The sequence below is a fragment of the Zootoca vivipara genome, chromosome 8 (assembly GCF_963506605.1).
Source record: "Zootoca vivipara chromosome 8, rZooViv1.1, whole genome shotgun sequence".
Lineage (NCBI taxonomy): Eukaryota > Metazoa > Chordata > Lepidosauria > Squamata > Lacertidae > Zootoca > Zootoca vivipara.
This window is the reverse complement of record NC_083283.1, coordinates 78,293,994-78,317,125: the sequence shown is the minus strand read 5'-3', so window position 1 is coordinate 78,317,125 and position 23,132 is coordinate 78,293,994. Positions and strand designations below refer to the sequence as shown.

The 23,132-nt window shown below is 44.3% G+C and overlaps 1 protein-coding gene across 1 annotated transcript in view; it reads right to left on the bottom strand.

The window, feature by feature from the left end:
- Positions 1-23,132, bottom strand: part of TMEFF1 (transmembrane protein with EGF like and two follistatin like domains 1) — an 80,445-nt gene that overhangs the window by 34,243 nt on the left and 23,070 nt on the right. The window contains exons 2-3 of the mRNA XM_035126088.2: positions 10,766-10,875; positions 9,449-9,578 (exon numbers count right to left, since the gene is read on the bottom strand). Coding sequence (XP_034981979.1) covers positions 9,449-9,578; positions 10,766-10,875 — 240 coding nt within the window. The remainder of the gene's footprint in view (positions 1-9,448; positions 9,579-10,765; positions 10,876-23,132) is intronic.

Here is a 23,132-nt window from a genome sequence, read left to right as displayed (position 1 = left end):
ACAGGCTCGGATGCCACAGACTTCTTGGGGTTTCACTCGTCCCCAGCAAGCGGAGAGCCACTAGGAAGGGGGGGAGAGGAGCCTGGGAGGGGGATGGATGTGAGGGACGAGGGATACAGGGAAGTCCCTCCCATCTTAAGTTCCAGCCCATCCCCAAGCGCGGGAGAGAGTAAGGAGAGCTCTGCCTCCAGCGGAGAGTCAGGAAGTGGTGTCCGAGGCTCAGGCAAGGTTGTGGAGCCCAGGCCGCAGGTGGGACAGGAAGTTGGACGCACAGGGGGGAGGCCAATTCCCCCAACTCCCGAATTGCGACGCAAACGTAGGGGGAAGAGGTTGGGTCTGCCAAAGCTGTGGTGCTGGAAGAAAACGCGCCAATCGCCATTCGGGAGTTCAGACACCTCACCTTAAGGATGCATTTTTACTGCTCTGAACACTGTAAATAATCAGCACTTAATAAAAACCTTAAAAGACCATGCTGGAGTCGTTACTCTAGAGTAGCCATACCAGGCCCTCTGACAGTGTGAGTAAGTATTAAGGCACTAAATTTTCTGGAAACTGTGTAATTTCCCTCTGTCCTCCTCTCCTGTTCTTTCTCATTCTAAAATAATGAAAATAAAACAGCAGAGCTGGTGAGAGGGGAACGGACTCAGGACCTTGAATGAGAACTATTGATTGCAGAATACAGAACATGCCTCCGGGGCAGATGCGCAATGGAAAATGCTGGTATGTATTAACCCAAAGTGCCACAAACGCAAACATGAGTCAATTCCAACTTTTCTTTGGGGAGTCAATGAAAATTGGGGGTGGGGGTGGACTTCAGTTTGTGATTTACTTAAGGTTAAATTCTTCTCAATTTCATTTTGAAAAGTGAGTAAAGTACAGGGAAACAAACTGTGGGTCCCCTGCCCCTTTTGTTTGTACCAGGCTTGTTGTATCAAATAGTAATGGGGAGACTAGAAAGCAGTTTTTATGCTTGTCTTTTTCAGCCTTTGGTACCTTACATTGTGCTACCTTTGGGACTGCTTGAGGCTCATCATTTCCACAGGTTAAGTGCTCAAGCGTTAAGAGACGTACTCAGGCCCGGCTCTAGGGGTAGTCTCGGTGGCGCAGGGCTGGCAGGAGGGCGCTGCGCCCGCCTTCTCCTCCCCAAAGCTAAATGCTGAAGGTAGTTTCTGCCCAAGAGCTCTTAAAGAACTCATATGTGGAACATCTTATCTTCTAACAAAAATATTTAACCCGTCCCAAAGAATGGCATCCACAGAAGAGGACCGGAAGGGCGTCAATGTAACACTATTTTTAGGAATTTCATACCCACCAACGTTTCTCTGATGAAAATAGTGACGTCTCATTCCATAATGGTTATTTTACTATTTATACCCCACACATCTTACTGGGGTGCCCGACCCACTCTGGGCAGCTTCCAACTTATGTAATAACATAATAAAACATTAAACATTTTTTAAAAACCTCCCCTATACAAGATTGACTTCAATTGGCTAGGGGGCCGGATAACTCCAACATTTCTCCAGTGAAAACGGGGACATCCTAAGGAAAAGTGGGACCTTCCAGGATCAAATCAGAAGCTGGGATGGCTTCTCTAAATCAGGGACACCCCTGGAAAATAGGGTACTTAGAGAGTCTTGGATTTATGGAAGATCTAAGAAACTACAGGCCTGTTAGCTTAAGGTCTGCACTGAGTAAATTGGTGAAAAGCATTATTAAATATAAAATTATCATGTATATAGAAGAACAACATAGAAAGCCAGTGTGAGGTACAGCAGAAGGGAAGGTGTCTGCACAATCCAATTAAGCATTTTCCATATATTGTATAGAAGTCTCTGTAAGCTAGAGCCTTGGCTTAAAAGAGAATGAACTGTCCACAGTCAGGATCAAAAGGCTACCAATGTCCACAATGCTTTCGGGTGGGTTAAAGATGATGTTCTAACTCAGGAAGTAACTCAGTGTTTGGTCAGTTCCACTGCAGATTGTGGCTAGTGGAAGCACATTATGGAATGCCCCCTCCCCAATAATTTTATGTACACAGAAACTAGGTGTCAGATGAAAGATATTTTTGCCCAGCCTTTATCCTGATTCTTAGCACCGCTTTAGTCTTCTTCCCGTTGTCTTTATATCTCCACCGCCTGTTTAAAGCCCACTGTGTCTGCCGGCAATTACCCTAAAGTCACAAGTGTCCTCAGGAGGGTTGCTCCCTAATTGCCCAGAGCGGTGCAGCCTCAGATGGAGCCTTAAACTGTTTCTTGGCAGGATACAAACAGTAGCTGATCATTCTTTCATGCAAATCTTGGCAAAGTGTTCCAAAAAATTCACTCTGAATGCTTAAAGCACAGTAGCTTGCTGTTCAGTTGCAGGAAGTGCAGGCCGTGTTAGGTCAAGCGTAAGCTCTTCCCATAATACCCAAGGCCATTTCACACACTATGCAGCAACGTACCTGGGTTAGTCTCTGAGAAGCATACCTATATGATATGTGTTATGTCGCGTTCCTTTTTCTAGATGTGCACTTGGGGAAAAAATCTTACATATGCCTTTTAAAAATAATATGTGAAGAGACCCTCATCTACGCACCCTGCCTTTATCATGCCTAACAACTGTTTCTGCACCCAAGGAGAGATAACTATATTAGTTGACAGGTATATAGGTTAAGTCAGAAATGAGATGTCTGCCTCAGAGAGAGGGAAGGCTGGTTCACAGATTACAGGAGCAAGTCTTTCTGCTGCACTCACACTTTTGTCCTCTCTGGGGGGCAAGTACAGTGGTACCTACGGTTGTGGACGGGGTTTCCGCAACCTGAGGGCCACTTCTGCGCATGCGTGCGTGGCGAAACCCAGTCAAATACTTCCAGGTTTGCCGCTTTCGCATCCTGAGCGTTACGCAACCAGAGGTACTACTGTAATGTGTGAAAACACACCTCTCTGAACATTGAGGGGCAATGCAGAAGGCACATGTTAGGAAGTCACAACGGTCTTCAACATTGGGGATGGCACCAGGTTTTGGATGAACTGGGCAAAGTGTCCTTGTGGTTCCTACTTTACCAGCACTCCGGCAAGTCTGTGGGCAGTGGTGTAAACTTTAAGCCCCCCCCCCAGTCCAGCAATGGTAGAAGTGCTCAGTAAGGTGGCTGCAGCCCCAAGTGTCTCTGTTTTCTGGGCCCTGATTTCAACTTGGTCTTTCATCTATCGGCTATGGGACATTCAAAAGAAGAAGGAAAAGGTGTTTAAAAAAATAAATTGCTACCACCTATCACTACAGGCCATGCATGGTGGGAGACGCACATCTTCCTTGTATACATTAGATGCTCCCTGTAAGATTCAAGGGCACAGGCATAGCAAACACTCCTGTAAAGTGTGACCAGCTCTTGGGCAGAAAAGAAACAGGCAATGCCTGTGAATCAGAGCCCAGCACGCATATGGGGCTCTCATTTCCGGACTGCAGCCTGAACTTTAGAGCAGATGGTGCCCTGAGAACATGTGGGGCACATTCCCCTATCACTGCTGTGTGTCTGAAGCCAACAAGGGTCCTGTCTCATTGGCAAGATTTAGATCCTGGTTCGGTGCTGGTTATGAACCTCTCAGCTATGGTATAGGTTGGAGGTTCGATAAGCAGAAAAGCTGATATCCGGAGCTCCCCCACCCCATTTTATTATTTCAACGGCAAAGTACCTAGGATTTCCTGCTTAACAGCAATGAGGAGATTAAATTGCACCGCTGACTTTATTTCCCCCTGCCACCAAACACAGTATATCGTTGTAATTGCATTTACACTACATAAACAAACACAGACTGTAAAACCCCGGCTGCTCAAGATTCATAATAAGGGCTTGATTACTTCAGATTGAGGGACACTAGTTCAAAATTAAATGTAGCCTTGAGAGTCTCTGCCTTCCCCGCAGTGAAATGTGTTATGAAAGGAACGAGAGAAGCTAGCAAACACCTGACATCTCACAGAGCAATGGTGTTTGCTCTTAATAATGCAAATAAGGTTGGTGGGTTTTTTTTTCTTACTTAAGAGTTTAATAAGGGAGCCAAGAGGTGGTACTTTCCAATAAACAGGTCTCTCTGAAGGTGCGGATTCAGAAATCCATTAGAAAATGAAGCTGCATGCCAACTGTGCATGCTTAATTTTACAAATTTAGCAGAAGTCAATCCTGGGAGCAATTATATTTGCTACTGTGGTTAACAGAAACACACAGAAATGAAAATAAATCAGAAGAGTTTAACTTTTATTGCTTGTTTGCCAATAAGATATGTAAGAGGAAATGGCTAAGGACCTATTTCAGCTGTGAGAACGGAGAAATGCTAAGGTTGTTTGTGCAACTAGGTGCAATAATTTTGGAACTACTGGATAGCAACCACAGAATTCACAGAGGGCAGGTACTCCCAGTATCTTATCTACGATGAAGTGGAGCAGACCAGTGAAGCTGGAGCAACTGCAGGATCCATTGGCACAACCCCCCTGGCATGCCTCTAACCATACGGGCGCAAAATTCAGCTCAGTTTGGTTGTTTATTTCATAAAATGTTTGCACTGCTTGATTGTTTAAAGAAAAACCCCTCAGAGTGGTTTACAAAGATATAAAATGATGAAATCAAGAAAACAAAATTACAGTATTTTAGAACGTACTTTGTCAGAATTTGAGACTTGGGTCTGAAAACAAAGAGGTTACTGCAAGTCTGCACAGACCTCACTTCAGAAAAAGAGAGAGCGAGAGATGGGATTGACCCAGAACATGATCTGAGGGCATGAGATGCGCCCACCCTGAGCTCTAGAATGGAAAAAGGCAGGGTGTACCATTTGCAAAGGCAAGTTTTCTCCTCTCCTCAGCATTTGATGAAGTAAGCCACAGTTTATGAAACGTCATGGCACAATAAACATGCTACAGCTACAGTTTCACAGACCCCTTTGCTGTTTCTGCTGCAACCACTCAACATGAAATTTACCTCATCCCAGAAGCCCATGAAAACAAATGCATCCTCTCTCCTCCCTAAAAGCAGAGTCAAGCTGCCTCTGAAAGGTCACTTTCCCAAGAAGGTTGTTTGAGCCGATCTGCCTGAGGCAATGGAACAATTTTGTACTGGCAGCCAGAGATGCTAATAGTCACAGCCTCCAGTGTTTAACTGTTACTTAGCCCCAACAGTGACCCTGGGGACTGACCCCATCCAATATCCTGCCAGCCTGAGTCCAGATCAGAGATGTTAAAACAAAAGCTTGCTAAGCTTCCTCCACCAGCTGCACAAATAGCTGGTCCTTTATGTCAGGGATGGCCAACATGGCGTCATCCTGACCACTGGCCATGCTGGTTGGGGCTGTTTATAGAATTGTTGCCCCCTGTTGGCTACCTAGAAAGCTGCAAGTTGTGCAGACTTACTTGGGTGCTTCAAAGGAGCCCCTTTGCTTTTCAAACAAAAAGGGCAACAGCCAACCCAAGCTGAGCATTTTAAATATTCACCACGGCTGCTCACACTTTTTACAGGTCTGCACTAACGTGTAACAGTGTTCGCTGGTTTAAAAATGAAAATGAATGTCATGTAGCAATATAACACTACATTATCATAAGCATTCTGAACACTGAAATGGCCAAACAGCACAAGGAGCTACAATAAGCACTGGGCATTAGAGACCTGTTTTTCCAATTCACGTTTAGGCATTAAATAATTTAAGGGCGGTAACTAGATACTCAACTTGCAAAACAACCCTTGGAGTCCTACTTGCTTTGCCCCACCAGTGTGGTGAATAGCTGGTTTGCCCATAATCATCTTCTTCTTTGGCGATCACTCGTAGCAGAGTAAGATTGTCTTCCATAAACACGGTTTTATCACGGTAAGTGACTGTGAAGGCCAATTCTGGATCCACACGTCCTTCCACAGTGGGGACATTGGTTTCCAGGCGGGAGTTGATCACGGTGTGGATTTGCCAAGCATGCCTTCCTCTTAGCACGTTTCTCCCTTGTGTCCTGAGTTCAAGTGTCTTCAAAGTCCATGACACCTTTGGTAGAGGCTGTTCTCCAACTGGAGCGCTCACAGGCCAGTGTTTCCCAATTGTCAGTGTTTATACTACATTTTTAAAGATTTGCCTTGAGACAGTCTTTAAACCCACAATATACTAGGCTAAAAGATGGCTGATCTTGTCAATGAAAGGCCTTTCAATAATCCCCAATTATGGCTAAACCAAAACAAGGCAGCTTAGCGAATGGTGTGGACTTGGAATCAAAAAAGAAGGTCCCTGCAGGACCTATTTACTACTAGTAGTATTACTATTGCTGCTATTCATAGGTCAGCCGGCCAGTATTTTGCTGATTCAAGTGGTGGTATTCAAACTCCTTCCAACCTCCAAACATGGCTCCATAGCTGCCAAGTTATCCCTTTTTTAAAGGGATTTTCCATTATGCTGAATAGGCTTCCTCGTGAGAAAAGGGAAAACTTGGCAGCTATGCATGGCTCACCAGATTCTGCTTTGATCCTCCACTAACCTACCAAGTTCCTCCAGGCTCTCAACCAAGCCCTGAAAGTTCTGCCCTGGTCTCATCCATGAAGGGGTGATATTTATGAAATCAGAGAGGGCAAAAGCTGATATTCTGATCTAGGCAGAGTTCTTCCAAGGTTTATTTGCCTTTATTCATGAAAGGCATAGTAATGTGAAATAGGAGCTTTGTCTCCAGTTACAGGAGAACAGCAACAAAGCCTTCATCCAGATACAACGAAGTCCAGAGCAACTCAACTCAACTGTATGATGACACTTTCTACACAATCAGGGCAGACCTTGGCGATATGGCACCCTGGGCAAAGGCAAAATTTGACACCGTCTCCAGTCTTTGACCCGCCTTCCTAAAGCTAGGTAAGAGGCACTAGACTTTGGGAAGAAGGTGTGAGGGCTCTGGAAAAGTCCTAGAATCCTCCTTTCTCCTTCCAAAAGCCCGTTAAGTGCCTACCAGGTTTTGAGAAGCTGCCCTGCTCGGCTGCATGCCCAGTGTGGGCACTGCCCTAAAATTGCCTCTGACATTATTACCTGGTATGCACACACCGTAAGCCAAACTGCGGCTTACTGGGACCTTGCAAATGGACACACTCATGAAAAGGAGCTTGCCCACCACTTTGCTTCTGCCAAGTCACCTTTTGCTCCCACATACCACACTGTTCCTAGCTACACCTCGTGCTTAGTAAGGCAAGAGCTTGGCCGCAACATTAAACCAAACCTTGGTGCAGCATCAAAACAGAACTGTGGTGTTGTGCCTACCGTGTCATGCAAACCATTGCTACCACAATACAAAGTTTTAAAAGCATATTAGCTGATTCTCAGTCTCAAAAGGTTTTTTTTCCAGTATTTATTGCCTGACTCACAAGAAGTTGAAAGTGGAATTAAAAATAGTTGTTGCTGTTTTTTAAAACAGCATTTTAGTTCTGCACTGCAACATTATATGCAGAGGTGAGCCCAGTTATTTAATGGATGCTGAAGTCAAAATAATATTTTATAAGATCTTGTATTTATGATATTATATTCCTCAAAGGCTACGAAAACGTATCAACTTCCCATGGCATTCTCCTGCAAGGAAGATAATATGAGGTGCAAGGACGATAGCACAGGATTGCAAGGAAATAATAAAAGCACTAGGCACGTGTGCCTGAAAATACAAAAGACATAACGGGGTGTAAATCACCAAGAGAATATCTTGTTTGCTTTTAGACAAGCTCAGTGATGCGAATCATATTAAGAGCTGCAAAATAATAGGTAAAATCTTGATTGCAGCCTGCTTGCTGGTGGCCTGATATTGAAAGAAATACCAGCTACCAACAAAAGAAAATCATGGCATAGAGAAAGGCACCTATCCACCAGCAAAACTGGCTTCCTCTTGTGCAATGGGACTACCCCCTCCTCTCCTCTCTGCTGCAGCCCCTCAGAAACCTTGGATAGGATTTGGAAGGGGTTGGAGGGGCTGCAGGGTAGGGAGGAGAGGAAGGAGAATACTTGCAGTGCATGTGGGAACCTCATTGTCCTATGGTGGATTTCACCCGTAGGATTTTAATGTAAGAAAAAACTTATTTTAAGATACTTTGGGAGAAGTCTAAAACTAAAAAAAGGACTCTTTAGATACTAAAGGAAAAAATGCAGAAAATGCCTTGAAATAAGCCAACTTAATAGGTTTATTACTGGCAATTGTTGAGTTGATTTTTAATGTAGCATTCAAGGTTCTTATTTACATTATGACCTAATAGGTATTTCTGAATGAATGGTTATGTGTTTCTTAAATAAAATCATCTACTTCCTTTAACATGTTTGACTTAAGACTACTGTAATGAACACTTAAGATACCTTATTATTGATTTTTAATTGCTATTTTTTGTTTAGTTAGTGCCTTTTTGACCTTATTAAAGCTTTACCAACAAAGAAATGAAATGTCGGCAACCCTTACCAATCAGCAAAGAAAATTGGCAACCCTTATCAATCAGCAACTCAAGAAGGGACAAACTGTTGCCTAGCATTTTATCCATACAGGGGGAAAGGCCCAGAGAGAGAGAGAGAGAGAGAGAGAGAGAGAGACACCATGGATTCATTAAAATGTGGGGAATATTGTGTTAACTTCCCTGATTACATTGCTAGTGCTTCTGCCCCATATTCTAGTGTTCCTTTCACAAAGTGGTACCAGTTGCATTATGGAACTGTAGCTTTTTGACCAATATACCAGAACATTGTGCATGGTGTGACACAATCATGAACATCATTGGACAATTTTGCCACTCCATCACCCATTCCACACATGATTTCCCCATAAAAACTGAGGGAAATAACTGTGTGCCGGTATACCATCCCAAATTTTATGGCTTTACTCACACAATTTTCCAGGTTACGAAGGCTGCAGACTGTTTTTTTTCTAGAGTAAAATAACATGACAGTGCATATTAAACATGCACTATATTCTATTAGTTTTCTGAAGTGGCCTTCATGTCACATGAAAGCTCAAATGCAATGCAGAAATGAACAGTTGGGGAAACACTGGGGGGAAGGAAACATCCAAGAAGAGGGCTAAACAGAGGTAATGGCAGTCAGAGGAATAGTTCAGCATCCCTCTTGACCAGGCATAGGCAACCTTGGCTCTCCAGATGTTTTGGAACTACAACTCCCATGATCCCTGACCACTGGCCCTGTTAGCTAGGGATCATGGGAGTTGTAGTTCCAAGACACCTGGAGAGCCAAGGTTGCCTATGACTGCTCTTGACGGCTGCCATTTTATGTGACCTCCTACTTTCAAGCTGACCAGTCCTGACATACAGTTGAAAATTACAGGTGTTCCACCATTGTATCTAGTTCCTCTAGCCCCTAGAGACCATGTCCAGACTGGACATGACATTTCAGTACAGAAGTGGGCCCTTGATCAGTGAATCCTGGTCCTATATCAACAAATGATATAAGAAAGGCTGTCCCATTAACTGCTGTTTACTCACCTGAGTAACAAGGCCCTCTAGCCACCACTGTTATCTCTTTCTGATGCTTGCAAGCAGCTCTCCTGAGAAAGCATTCATTTTGGTAAGTGTCTCCATTTGAACCACAAACAGGAATATATTTTGTGTGACACTGCAAGGGAGAGAGGAAAAAAACAAGAAAAAAGAAATGATTTACGCAACCCCGTGTATAGGTATTCAGCTGGGGTGGCAAAGGTGCAATCGGAGAGTTTGATTTCGTGGCTCGTGGCTTCCTTCCAGAGTCCCAGAGGCCCATTCCATTCAGCTGCAAAAACAAACCACAGCAGCCCAAGGAGCAGCAGCTAGAGCAGCGAGACAGAAATGCACAAGCAGAAATTGGTATTTTCATGTCCCCAGGATGAAGAAAGCATAGCACACTTGCTGAAGGCTGCAGATTCTGAAGAAGTGTGCATGCAAACGAAAGCTCATACCAATAACAAACTTAGTTGGTCTCTAAGGTGCTACTGGAAGGATTTTATTATTATTATTTTGCTTCGATTAACTGCTTAGCCTCTGAAGAACATGCTACACCAGGGCTGGATCTAGACACATCAAAGAAGCGCGTTGTAAACTAATACAGGGAAATCCGGTAGGGAAAGACGGGAATTCACAGCCAGTGGCGTGGCAATGGGGGGAGGGGCCCCGGGTGCCATGTCTGGGGGGGGGTGACAAGAAGGTACCCCACAGAGGTTCACGGCGGCGCGAGCAGCCATGCCGCCGCAGCTGCGTGTGGAGGATCCTCCATTTGCGGCTGCAGCCGCGAGCAGGGGATCCCGGTGCTGGCGGCAAAACACTATGTACAGCGCATGTGCGGCGTCACACACATGCGCTGTACGCAACAACGACGCACTTGCGCTGTACATAGCGGTTTGCCGCCGGCACCGCTCGAGCGCCGTATGGACAGCGGTGGGATCCCTCCGTCGCCGCTACAGCCGCATGTAGAGGATCCTCCGTTCACGGCTGCAGCCGCGAGCAGAGAATCCCGGCACCATCCATATGGCGCTGGAGCGGTGCCGCCAGGGCAAACTACTATATACAGTGCATGTGTGGCACATGTGCCCTACGTAGCGACGCCCCGCCCAAGGTGTCACGATGACTTCGTTTGCCCTTGTTCACAGCGCCATCTGGTGTCAGAGTTATATCGCATATACAACACATATATAACACTTTTTCTTTACCAAACTAGCTGTCCCAGATCGTACAAATGCGTACATGAGTAAAGCTCTCAAACTGACACAGTTTTTCAGAGGACCTTATTATTTTTGATCATATTAGATAACAAAGGTGAAAATTCCTTACCAGAAATTGGCATGCACACGTCAAACTATCTCCTTCTTCCTTACAAACACCCCCATATTTACACGATGATTCATCACATACTCTCATATCCGATTCCTTTACATTTAGTTCTGAAAAAGGAAAGAAGATTTAAATAGATTATGTGTTATGCTTTTTTAAAGCAAAGTCATTTGTGCAAAACGGCACTTGACAACCCCTCACCCCTTCTAATAAAAGGCAACCCTGGGAACTTGTTTTTTAATCAGAATAATAGATGATGGAAGTGCTTAACTCTCCCCCTGCATGCTATTTTGCTGCTCAAAACCAATCTTCTCCAAGTTGTTCCCATCCCCATATTCTAGAGAGGCTTAAGAACAATTTTTAAACATGCACCTGAAACCTGTGGGAAGGGAGAGCAACTTGTGGGGAAGAGTTAATTTGAAAACGGAAAATGGCTGGCAGGGAAGTGCTAAGCACCTGATTCCTTGCTCGAAATTGTTTCCCAATATTCTTTTCATTTAAACCAAGTAACAAAAAATACATTTGGAGATTCATTGCACACATTTCCAAATAACGTGCTCTTTGCCCCCACATAAAGCGAAGAGCCCTAGCTCAGTGGTAGAGCATCTCAAGGTAGGGCTGAAACCCTAGAGACATACTGCCACGTGGTACCAGCCATCATCAGCTAGATCAGGGGTCTGCAAGCTTACCGGATGATGGGCTGGTCCACGCTCTGTCTGTTGGAGGATGGGCCAGAGCATGTGTGCATGCACGCTCTTCCGGGTCAGAAGAGCGCCTGTGCACGTGGGCACATGCTATTTCTGGCGCTCCTCCGACCCAGATGTGTGCCATAAATAATGTGTGCACATGCACACGGGCGCTTCTCCATCCCTCACACGTGCGCGCACACACACACAATTTCCGGCGCACATCCGGGTGCGCATGCGGCATCAACCCGGAAGTCGGTCCCCGTGCCACACCAATAAGAGCGGGGGCGGTTGCCTGTGAGCATTTTCACCCCTCCCATTCTGTAAATCTGGTGATATCTGCTGTTGGGAGGGAACAGTTAGGAATTGTTACTTTGTTGTTTTTCATTCCTGACTCTGCTCTCTGCAGTGTGCTGTGTGCAGTTTAATATCTTCTGTAGACAAGATGGCTAAGTGAGAGGCTGTAACACTCACAAAGCCAGATCTGTAAATATGCAGTAGTTAATAGAAATAAAAGAGGAATGTTTTGAAACCTCTACAAATGCTTCTGCTGTTCACTGCTGATTTGGTGCTCATAAAGCCCAGTTATGAGTCCATGATTCCCGGGTGTATGCTGAAGGTGTTCCAGACGTCCTGCCCAGGCATAGGGGCCTAAGAAGACCTGGACAGATCCTGGCATTCACCCACATATGGTAGCAGGAGGATGGTTGCTGGTAGCAGGCAGATGGTTGCAGATGACTATTGATGGTTGGATAATTGGATGTTTCTGATCCATTTCCATCTGATGCTGCACATCGGAGTTGAGCTGTGAGCTGAAGCTGTTTTTCAAGCTGCTGTTTGATTTACAGAAAGGTATGTTGCTGGCTGCCAAGAAGACAGCAGAGACGCTTTTCCAGTTTGCCTGTTAATTGTGCTGAGTGGGGAGAGAAGTTGCTGAGAGAGTCAAGAGTATTTGGGGTGCATGAAGGGAAGTGTCTTGCTGTTAACTAAACACAGGCATGGCTTCTGCACATTCTGGCCAGATGTCTCTATCTTTTCCTCTCCTTACACCAGAGACCTATCCTACGTGGCAGGTCAAAATGAAAGCACTTTTACAAAGCGAAAAGCTTTACCATACTATAGAAGATGACCCCCCCAATGAGGATGATGATGGATGGCCAGCGTGGCATGAGGCAGACATGAGAGCCAGGGGGACAATTATTCTGAGTGTCCAGGACCAGTTGTTGGTCAATTTGGAGAACCAGCAGACTGCACGGGCTGTTTGGAATAAACTTCGAGATATGCATCTAAGACAAAATGCAGGATCCAGTGTGCTTTAAAAAGCTGTGTAGGCTGGAATTACAGAAAGATGGTGATTTGCCCAGCCATCTAGCCCAGTTAAAACGTCTCAGACAGGATCTTATCCAGCGAGACTTAAATATTTCAGAAGCTGTTTTTGCAATGCTTATCATAAACAGTTTGGATGAATCTTATGATGCTGTAGCTGCTCAATTGTCGTCTTTGCCCAATGACCGTCTAACAGAAGATTATGTGTCTAGCGTGCTCTTGAATGAGTGGGATCGCAGACAGACTGCTAGAGAAAGCAGGGACAAGGCTGTTGGAAATGCCTACAAGCCTTCAACAGGGGAAAGTGAAAGTGTTGCAAAAGCTCTTAAAATGCGCCGCTGTTTTTCTTGCGGAGAGGTCGGCCATTTTAAAAATCAGTGTAAAAACTCTTCAAAGAAGAAGAGCAACTTCAAAGGCAAAAGGGGAGGAGGCCGAAAACCCCAAGGGCCAGCTGCATCAAAGGCTTTGATCTCACGCAGTTCTAATCAACTCACACGTTCTGTTTTTGTTGTCGACTCAGGAGCCACAAGGCACGTGGCCAATGATAAAAATCTCTTTCTTCATCTTGAGAAACAGGGAGGAGCAATTCATCAAGCGGATGGAACGACTATTAAAAGTTTGGCTCAGGGAACGGTTTCTTTGCAGAGCCTTAATGCAACAGTTAAAAATGTTATGTATGCTCCTCATTTGCAGGATAATCTCTTGAGTGTTTCTCAGCTAGACGCTCAAGGATTTAAAGTGGTGTTTGCAAACTCTCGGTGTGAAATTCTTCGAGATAACAAACTCATTCTTTATGCTAAGTGTGTTGATGGTTTATATGTATTGCCTTTTGTTACAGGTACAGCTGCTGGAGCAACTAAAGAAACTGAAAAGGCATGCTGTAATATATCAGTAGATAAGAATGAGAAATTGCATAACCATTGTATTCATGATTATCATCGTTTGTTTGGTCATTTGCATTTCCAGGCAGTAGGTAAAATGCAAAATATGGTTGAGGGCATGAAAGTTCAAAAGTGTCCTTATCATATGAAATGTGTCTCATGTGCAGAGAACAAAATTAAGCAAGCTCCCAAAGGTACAAAATCTGGGAGGGAGGTTAAGAAACCTTATGAGATTGTGCATGCAGACTTGGTTGGTCCTCTAGCACTCTCTAGAGGAAACTCATGTTATTTTTTGGTTCTGATAGATGCCTATTCTAGATATGTTTGGGTCTATATGTTACAAAAGAAGTCTGAAGCCTTCTCTAAGTTTCAAACATTTTGTGCATGGCTCAGGAATGTTCACGATGAGCATGTACGTTGTCTTTTTACTGACAGGGGTGGAGAATTTTGTTCAGAACAGTTTGAAAACTTTACTGCAGAACAGGGCATAGAGCACATGACTGCCACGCCCAGATCTCCATGGCAGAATGGCTTATGTGAAAGAGTAAACCAGACCTTGCAACAAGGAATTAAAACTCTGTTGCATGATTCAGGCCTACCCAACCCCTTCTGGGCTGAAGCTCTATCGTGTTTCACCTATATTTACAACCGCAGGTATCAATCAGCCATTGATTGCACCCCATACGAAATGCTGTTCAAAAGGAAACCGTTTGTAAAACATTTAAAAATTTTCGGTTCTGAAGTTTGGGTGCACACTCTGCAAGGTGACAAACTGAGCAAATCTGGTCAACATGGCATTTTTCTAGGTTATGAAAAAGGTTCCTATCGTGTGCTGATGACAGACACAAACACAATTAGGCTGACCAGAAGCATGGATTGTAATCCAAAATGGGACAAAGTTGGCATTTTTCAATGTCATCCCATTTCAGATGATGAGGTGGTGAAACCAATTAACAAAGAGGCAAAACCTGTAATTGATGCTGATGCTGATGGTAGCACAGATTCTGACACTGATACAGATGATCAGAATGAAAAGACCTCTTTTAAGAAATCAGATGGGTCTCACACTGATCTAGAGGTAGAATCTTTGCCAGATACAGGTCACCATTCTCCCAAGGAGGAGGAACCAGACCCAGAGGATCCCAGAGTATTGCGTAGATCTGAGAGAACTACCAAGGGACAAGCACCTAAACGATTTTCTAAAGAATTTGCTAAAGCTGCTATTTCAGATATGGCTGCCACTAGCAACCCAAACTCAGTTTTTGAACCAACTAACTACAAAGAGGTTCAAAATTTACCTGAAAAAGATGCCGAACCTTGGCTTAATGCCATGAAAGCTGAATTGAATTCCCTAAAGCAAAATGACACGTGGGAATTGGTTCCAGCAGAACCAGGCATGAAACTTGTAGACAGCAGGTGGATTTACAAAACCAAGACTGATCAGACTGGTAAAGTGGTCAGATATAAAGCCAGATTAGTTGCACGTGGTTTTTTCTCAAGTTCCTGATCAGGACTATCATGAGACATATTCACCGACAGTCAAATTTGAGACAGTTAGGCTGTTGATGAAAATTGCTGCAGAAGAGGGCATGACCATATCTCATCACGACGTAAATACTGCGTTTTTGTACGGAATTCTCAATGAGAGTATTTACATGTCACTGCCAGATGGAGTGCAGATAAAAAAGGGAATGGTGTGTAAATTAAAAAAATCCCTGTATGGTCTAAAACAAAGTGCTCGATGCTGGCACACTAAGCTGACAGAAGTGCTGTTTTCCTTAGGTTTCAAGCAAGGAAAGGCTGATTCTTGTGTTTTTGTTAAAGAATCTAACCAGCACAAATTGTACTGCATTTGTTTTGTGGATGATATTTTGTTTTTCTGGAAGGATGCAAATATTTACAAAACCACTCTTGCAAAACTGCAAAAGCATTTTGATATGAAAGACCTAGGGGAAGTCAGCAATTATCTCTCACTGGAAGTAGAGAGAAATAAGCAAGGTGATGTTTTGCTGCATCAATCACGTAAGATCAATGATGTGATTGAAAAATTAAATCTGACAGATGCCAATTCTGTAGACACCCCCATGGTCACAGGGTACCAACATGATACTAATGCTAATGTTTTTCCTGACACTACATTGTTCAGAAGTGTGTTGGGTAAACTTAGTTTTATAGCAAGGTGCACAAGACCAGACATTGCTGTTAGCGTAAATTTGCTCAGTAGATATGTAAATCAACCTACAGTGCAAGACTGGAAGGCGCTGAAACGTATAGTTAGGTATTTAAAAGGCACTATGCATTACAGGTTGAAGCTTACTAGCCAAAAATCTGGAGGTCTTGAGATCTATGCCGATGCCAGTTTTGGTAGTGATACAACTGATGGCAAGAGCACCTCAGGTGTATGTTATTTGTACAATCAGTGCCTATTTGATTGGTCTTGTAAGAAACAGGCAACAATAAGCATGAGTTCATGTGAAGCAGAACTCAACGCTTTAAATTTTTCCCTCATGAATGTAGAATGGTTATTGCAACTATGTGAGGATATGAGAGTTAAAATTTGTTGTCCAATTCAAGTTTATCAGGACAACAAAGCCTGCATAGAACTAATCCATTCAGAAGGGTGCAAGCAAAGAACAAAACATTTGCTAATCAAATTGCACCGTGCCAGAGAATGCATTCAGAAGGGAGTTGTAAAAGTCTCATATATGCCAGGGAAAGAAATACCTGCTGATGCTTTGACTAAAGCTGTTAATAAGGAACAACTTGGTATATATGTAAAGAAATTGCTTTTGTGCTAGATTTTCATAATGGTCAGAATGAAAAGGGGGAGGTTGTGAGCATTTTCACCCCTCCCATTCTGTAAATCTGGTGATATCTGCTGTTGGGAGGGAACAGTTAGGAATTGTTACTTTGTTGTTTTTCATTCCTGACTCTGCTCTCTGCAGTGTGCTGTGTGCAGTTTAATATCTTCTGTAGACAAGATGGCTAAGTGAGAGGCTGTAACACTCACAAAGCCAGATCTGTAAATATGCAGTAGTTAATAGAAATAAAAGAGGAATGTTTTGAAACCTCTACAAATGCTTCTGCTGTTCACTGCTGATTTGGTGCTCATAAAGCCCAGTTATGAGTCCATGATTCCCGGGTGTATGCTGAAGGTGTTCCAGACGTCCTGCCCAGGCATAGGGGCCTAAGAAGACCTGGACAGATCCTGGCATTTACCCACATTGCCATGGGCCAGATAGAAGAGCCCCGTGGGCCACTACCGGCCCATGGGCCTTAGCTTGCCGACCCCTGAGCTAGATGGACCTGCGGCCTGACTTGGTATAAGACACCTTCCTATGAACTTCAGTTCAGTTTGTTCACTGGCTAGCAGAAGCACTGAAGCAGAGCAGGAAAGTAAGCTGGGTTGTAACTTTTAAGAAGCATTTCTTGCTGCAGGAGAGTAGAAAGCGAGAAGGCCAGAAATATCTGCACCCATTCAGTTCCATGCCTATACAAGCAAGATAATAGGTCTTCCCATTTCAAAGGAATACTTGAAGGATAAAAACATTAAAAATTGACAAGCTGCCAAATACTGCGGCTAATGAGAACCAGAGCTGTATCTTACAGAGACAGACAGTGCCTGTTAGGATTTGAAATGTTACGCACAAGTTGCATGTATAAAACATTCAAACACAACAGTTGCCTGTCAGTTGCCAATGCACTTCCCCCCTTTGACCCTCAAACCATCTGGAAAACCCTCTTTCTCAAAGAGAAAATATCAATAATGGCAAACACTCTGCTTCAACTGTCAGTTGCTCTGGACTGCAGAAGCCAAGGGGGAAAGAGCACTCGGGTCTCATCTATTAGCCAGCTTAAGAACAGCCACCAACCACTTAGCCAAGCAAACATGCCTATAGTGTGACAAACACTTACAGTATCTGGAAAACCCAGGTGGGGGGAGAGCAGTTGGAAAGGAAGCTTTCCCAATTTTGGTTCTTTCAGCTTCTCATTTTTCCAATCTTGTTGTATTCTGGTTTTGATGTTAATTTTATTGAATTTGCTTTACATTGCCATGAACTGCCTTGGGACCTTCAATGAAAGGTGGCATAAGTGTTTAAAATAAGTAAGATGCTGTGTTGCTTTAACAATGGGAACTATACCAGCAGGTAAGTTACATATCTGATAGCCAGAGTTTAGCCCAGGCATCCCCAAACTGCAGCCCTCCAGATGTTTTGGCCTGCAATGCCCATGATCCCTAGCTAACAGGACCAGTGGTCAGGGATGATGGGAATTGTAGTCCAAAACACCTGGAGGGCCGAAGTTTGGGGATGCCTGGTTTAGCCTGACCAGATGATAGGGAGTTAGTATCCCTGTCTCAAAGTGTGCTTGAGCTGCTACTAATAAGGTACAGGGAGGGGAGAGGGAGGGAACTTAAATGCCTTGAAGGAAGATGCCATGGAAGAACAAGGCAAAGGAAAAGGCACTGGAGAAGTCCTCAAACCTAATGATGTGACTGCTGGTGTTCTAAATGCAGAAAATTAGGCTACCATGAAGTGTCTTTCCGCAGGAAAGGCCTCCATTTACAAGGAAGAAGAAAAAGGACTAATTTAACAAGCTAATCCCTCAATGACTACTCCAGGGTCCTTTTGAAATGTATGTAAAGCAGAACCCGGCAAAATCTTCCTCAGAGATTAATAAAGTGCAGCCCCTGAGTGGTTTAAGGCATGCCGCTACAGCTCCTGAGTGCAGCAGGTTCATATCTAACTCGCTCTCCCAAAGAAGAGCAGCCTAACAGGAAAAAGGGGACTGGACCGGACCTCCCTCTGAACGTGCCTTGGAAGTCACATTTTGGCGCACAGAAATTAGTTGTGCCGTCTTTGTTGGGGTCTGCTCTTAGCTCAGCTCTCTAAAACAACGCTAGACACTGTAGTCTTGTGAGAGTGGTGAAAACCTGTTTCTTTGGCTCCAGAGGTGGGATAGTATACCCCACGCCAATAGCTCAGTTGAAACAAAACTACCATTTGCTGCCACCTCACCCTTGCCTCTGTTGGAAGCCATTCCACCAGGCTGCAATAGAGGGAGATGCATAAAGACGGTCATCTTCCACAGCTGTTGACCCCATCCTCACACCAACTTCAAGCTCAGAAGACAACCTGGATGAGGTGTCTTCATCTCCACTACGAGGGCCTTCCAGACCAAACATGACTTTATTGGACTCACTGGATTCAGAGTACTCTTCCAATGCAATCTTAGTCGCCCCCTTGCTGAAAGAGCCAACGACTACTGTATGGAATATGGCAACAGACCTATAAGATCTCAAGTAGCATCTCAGTTGAAACACAGCTAATAGCACAGGCTGGCCTTTATGAAGTCTCAGAAGGCATTTGCACCCTGCTGAAACAACAGTCTCCCTTGCTACTGGGTGAGGAGCCTTAAACCAGTGATATTTCCAATATCCTGAGCAACAGTATAGTTATAGTTTGAATATGCTCCACCTGCTGAGTCCAGAGCTTGCAGATGAAGACTTCGCTTTGTCCAAACTTATCTTTATGTTGCCTACCAGAATCTGACCTCGACCTCTGTAGAAACAGCCTTACTCTTGGTGCCAACCATGGTAACATGCCAGAGGAGGGCACTACCCCAATCTCTTGTACTTCAGAACCAACATGGCAGGTGGCTACTGAAACAGAACAGGCACACAGGGCATCCAATCCAATGAAAGTGCTGATTCTGCCCCAGCTCCTCAGACCTGAACAATGAGTTGCTCAAACAGAGACTGAGCTGCTTTCGTATCACCTTGCCTTACCCTCCTGACTGCCATCCCAGTGCTCAGTAAAAACCAGTGTTGTCACTCCGGGTACAAAACCCGGAGAGAAAATGTTATTCCAAAAACTCGGCAAACAGCCAGTCTGTCAATTCCATTTTGCAATGAGAAAGTTTGACAGTTCTTCAGCAAAGATTTGCAAAAAAAAGCATGTTCTGGGAAATTTTCCAATGAGTGGAAAACTAGGCCAACCACACACACGAAAGTAAATAAAATATGAGGCAAAAATATATCGAAGCAGAAACAGAAATAGGAAAGCACTGCTACTATTTGGAAGTGAAGACCAGGTTTTACAGCACAATCATAAAACAATGCTCTCACATTTCCCTAGTGACAAAATAATATGTGTAGTTAAGGATATGTAATGCAGTTAAGGAATGGAGAGTCACAGGTCCTCTAATTCAAGGCTATGAATACTATAATGGCTTCCCCAAAATCTTGTAATTCAAAATTCTGGTTCATGTACACACCCCGAAAACAACTCTTTTAAAAATGTTTTTTAATATTATGTTTTAACAAGATGTAGCAAAACCACTGTACATCAAACATGCTTGCTTCTCGTGTAAAATGAAAACAAGTCAAACAAAAAAGAAAATGATATATAAAGGAGAGGGAGTGGAGTGCAAGAGTCTTGGGAAAAAATGCTTTGTGTGTCCATTTGCCCCTTTCCAAAATTTATTTATTGGTGTGTGTTTTCCTTTTGGAAATTATCAAATAATAAAATAAAATCAGGATTCAGGGGTGTTTTTTTCGTGGAGGGTATGTGTGCTGTGCCCCGTTGGTGTAGTGGTGATGGAAATGCTGGGTTGGGGGGGGAAGCAAAAATGGGAGATGGGTTGAGGAGGGTCTGTTGGGGGAGGTGAGAAATGTCCAAATGTATACCTGAAGAATGTTGGAGGGTATGCTGATGTCTCCCTTAGCCATGGTTAAGGTAAGACAGAGGGATATACTACTCCTGGAGAGAGAAAATGCATCAACAAGGTAGCACTTGGTCCCAAAGCCTGCGCCCCTTTCCTTAACTGCAGTTACAAGAGCCTCGGTATTATGTCTGTCCCTCAAGTACAGAGAGAACATCAAGGCTTCAACTCAATGCCCACTATGCTCATATATTACCAAACTGATGGTGATTGTTGTTGTTTAGTCATTCAGTTGTGTCCGACTCTTTGTGACCCCATGGACCAGAGCACGCCAGGCACTCCTGTCTTCCACTGCCTCCCGCAGTTTGGTCAGACTCATGTTGGTAGCTTCGAGAACATTGTCCAACCATCTTGTCCTCCGTCAGGGTCTTTTCCAGGGAGTATTCTCTTCTCATAAGGTGGCCAAAGTATTGGAGCCTCAGCTTCAGGATCTGTCCTTCCAGTGAGCACTCAGGGCTGATTTCCTCCAGCACCATAATTCAAAAACATCAACTCTTCGGTGATCAGCCTTCTTTATGGTCCAGCTCTCACTTCCATACATCACTACTGGTAAAACCATAGCTTTAACTATACGGACCTTTGTTGGCAAGGTAATGTCTCTGCTTTTCAATATGCTGTCTAGGTTTGTCATTGCTTTTCTCCAAAGAAGCAGGCGTCTTTTAATTTCGTGATTGCGGTCACCATCTGCAGTGATCATGGAACCCAAGAAAGTATAATCTCTCACTGCCTCCATTTCTTCCCCTTCTATCTGCCAGGAGGTGATGGGACCAGTGGCCATGATCTTGGTTTTTTTGATGTTGAGCTTCAGACCATATTTTGCGCTCTCCTCTTTCACCCTCATTAATGGGAATTAGTGAGTGCCAAATAGTAAAGAGAACTGTGAAGTTGCTAGTGACTGCTATCAGTGTGCATTTGTGGGGAGAGGGAGAGAGAAATAGGCTTCAACATAGCCACTTGCCAGGGTTATGAGGAACTCTCCTTCCCTTAATAATGGAGCTTTCAGGTTTGGGGTCAGATTAGGTCCAGAGTCAGAGCAAACTGAGCCAGTCTCTCGGTAGGATACTTGTTCAGTTAACACATTTATATTGACCTGTTGGAACAAGCAGGCTCTCTTTGAGTCTGCAACTCTTATGGTCGCTGACGAAACTCAAGGTGCTTCTCCCCTGCTGATGTGATTCCTTCCCCAGGCTAACAAACGATTTAGTCTGTAACATTGTTTGCATTTCTAATTAAAAACTAAAGGTTGCATTACCACTGACTAAAGAAGACACATAATTGAAACTTAAATGTGCTTTACTGCTGAGACCTACACACCGAGAAGGAAGCACTGCGGACTTTAACGGTGCTTATCCCAGGGTGCATAGGATTGTAGCTACGTCACGAAAAGAGGTTTAGGGTGCTAACCAGCTTTAGTTTTATTCGGAATTAATTAATTAATTAATTAATGGGCACGCCTAACTATTGAACATTTTCCAAAATGATAACGCCCATTCATATTATAAAGAGCTTATAACCTACCTACTCTCAGCAGCCAGAAGAATTGGGGGACCTGTCAGGCAGGGCCGTCTTAAGCTCATCCAGCGCCGTGGTGCAAAGGTCCCTCCGGCGCCCCCTCCCTTTCCCAAAAATTAGCCTGGGGTGGAGGGCACCGTTGGGGCTATCTGACTACAGCCCGCTGATGGTGCTCTCGCTGCTGCCCAGCGGCCGCAAGGAGCTGGCCTGGCCAGCAAGTCGCTCTTGAGAGGCACACAATGCAGACGCCACTGAGAGGGAAATAAGGAGGAGCAGGAGAAGCCATGGCGGCGACTCTGGTGACCCCCGAGCCCGTGTCCTAGCCATTTTTGCCTTTCTTCAGCCAATCAGGGTCAGCCCGCTCGTTTGTACACAGAGCCGAAAAGAGATGCCCGCCTTGCCCCAGCAGTGCCGCAGCCGAGAGACAGGAGACGGCAGCAGAGGAGCCATAGGGCTTAGTGGCTTGTTGCACCCTGCCAATGCTGGGGCGCCCCTGAGTGGCTAGCGCCCTGGTGCGACGAGCCACTAGCCCCTATGGGAAGGACGCCTCTGCTGTCAGGAGTGAACTGGTACCAAACCGTATGTGAAACAGCCTTACTGGAAAAGCTAACCAACAGACTGAAACAGACACTGGTACAAATAAAAGAGAATGCCTTCACCCCAGTATTGCTCTCCTTTAATACATACGTAGCCCAACAGGACAACAAGAAGAATTCCCCGAAAGCATACAAATCAATATGGCTAACTTGACCCAACCATCTCTCTCTTCCCTCCACCCCAAACTCATGTAAACAACTATCACTGCGGTCAACTAAAGACAACCAACCATACCCTGGCTCGCTCCATCAACTTCTCTCATTGCCAAGGGAAAATAATAAATGAATAGAAAGAGAATTTACCCAAATGACACTGACACAAAACCCCCATGCATACACTAAGTCAAAGAATATAAGTTTTACCAACTCTTTCCCCCCCCAACCTTATACTGCATCAAACACTAAAGTCTCACATTGAATGTAACTGATTTGTAGAAAAGACTCTACGACCTGAAAAAAGAGACAAAGCACGTACTTTTGCAACCAAAGAAAATCTTCAATAAAAATTAATAAAAAGAATAGACATGCCTAACTTAGGTCCATTAATTTCATTGGGTCTACACGGAGTAGAACTTCGTTGGATAAACGCATAATCATTAAAGTGCTACTAGACTCTTTCTTGAAAAATGAGCCATTCTTCCTT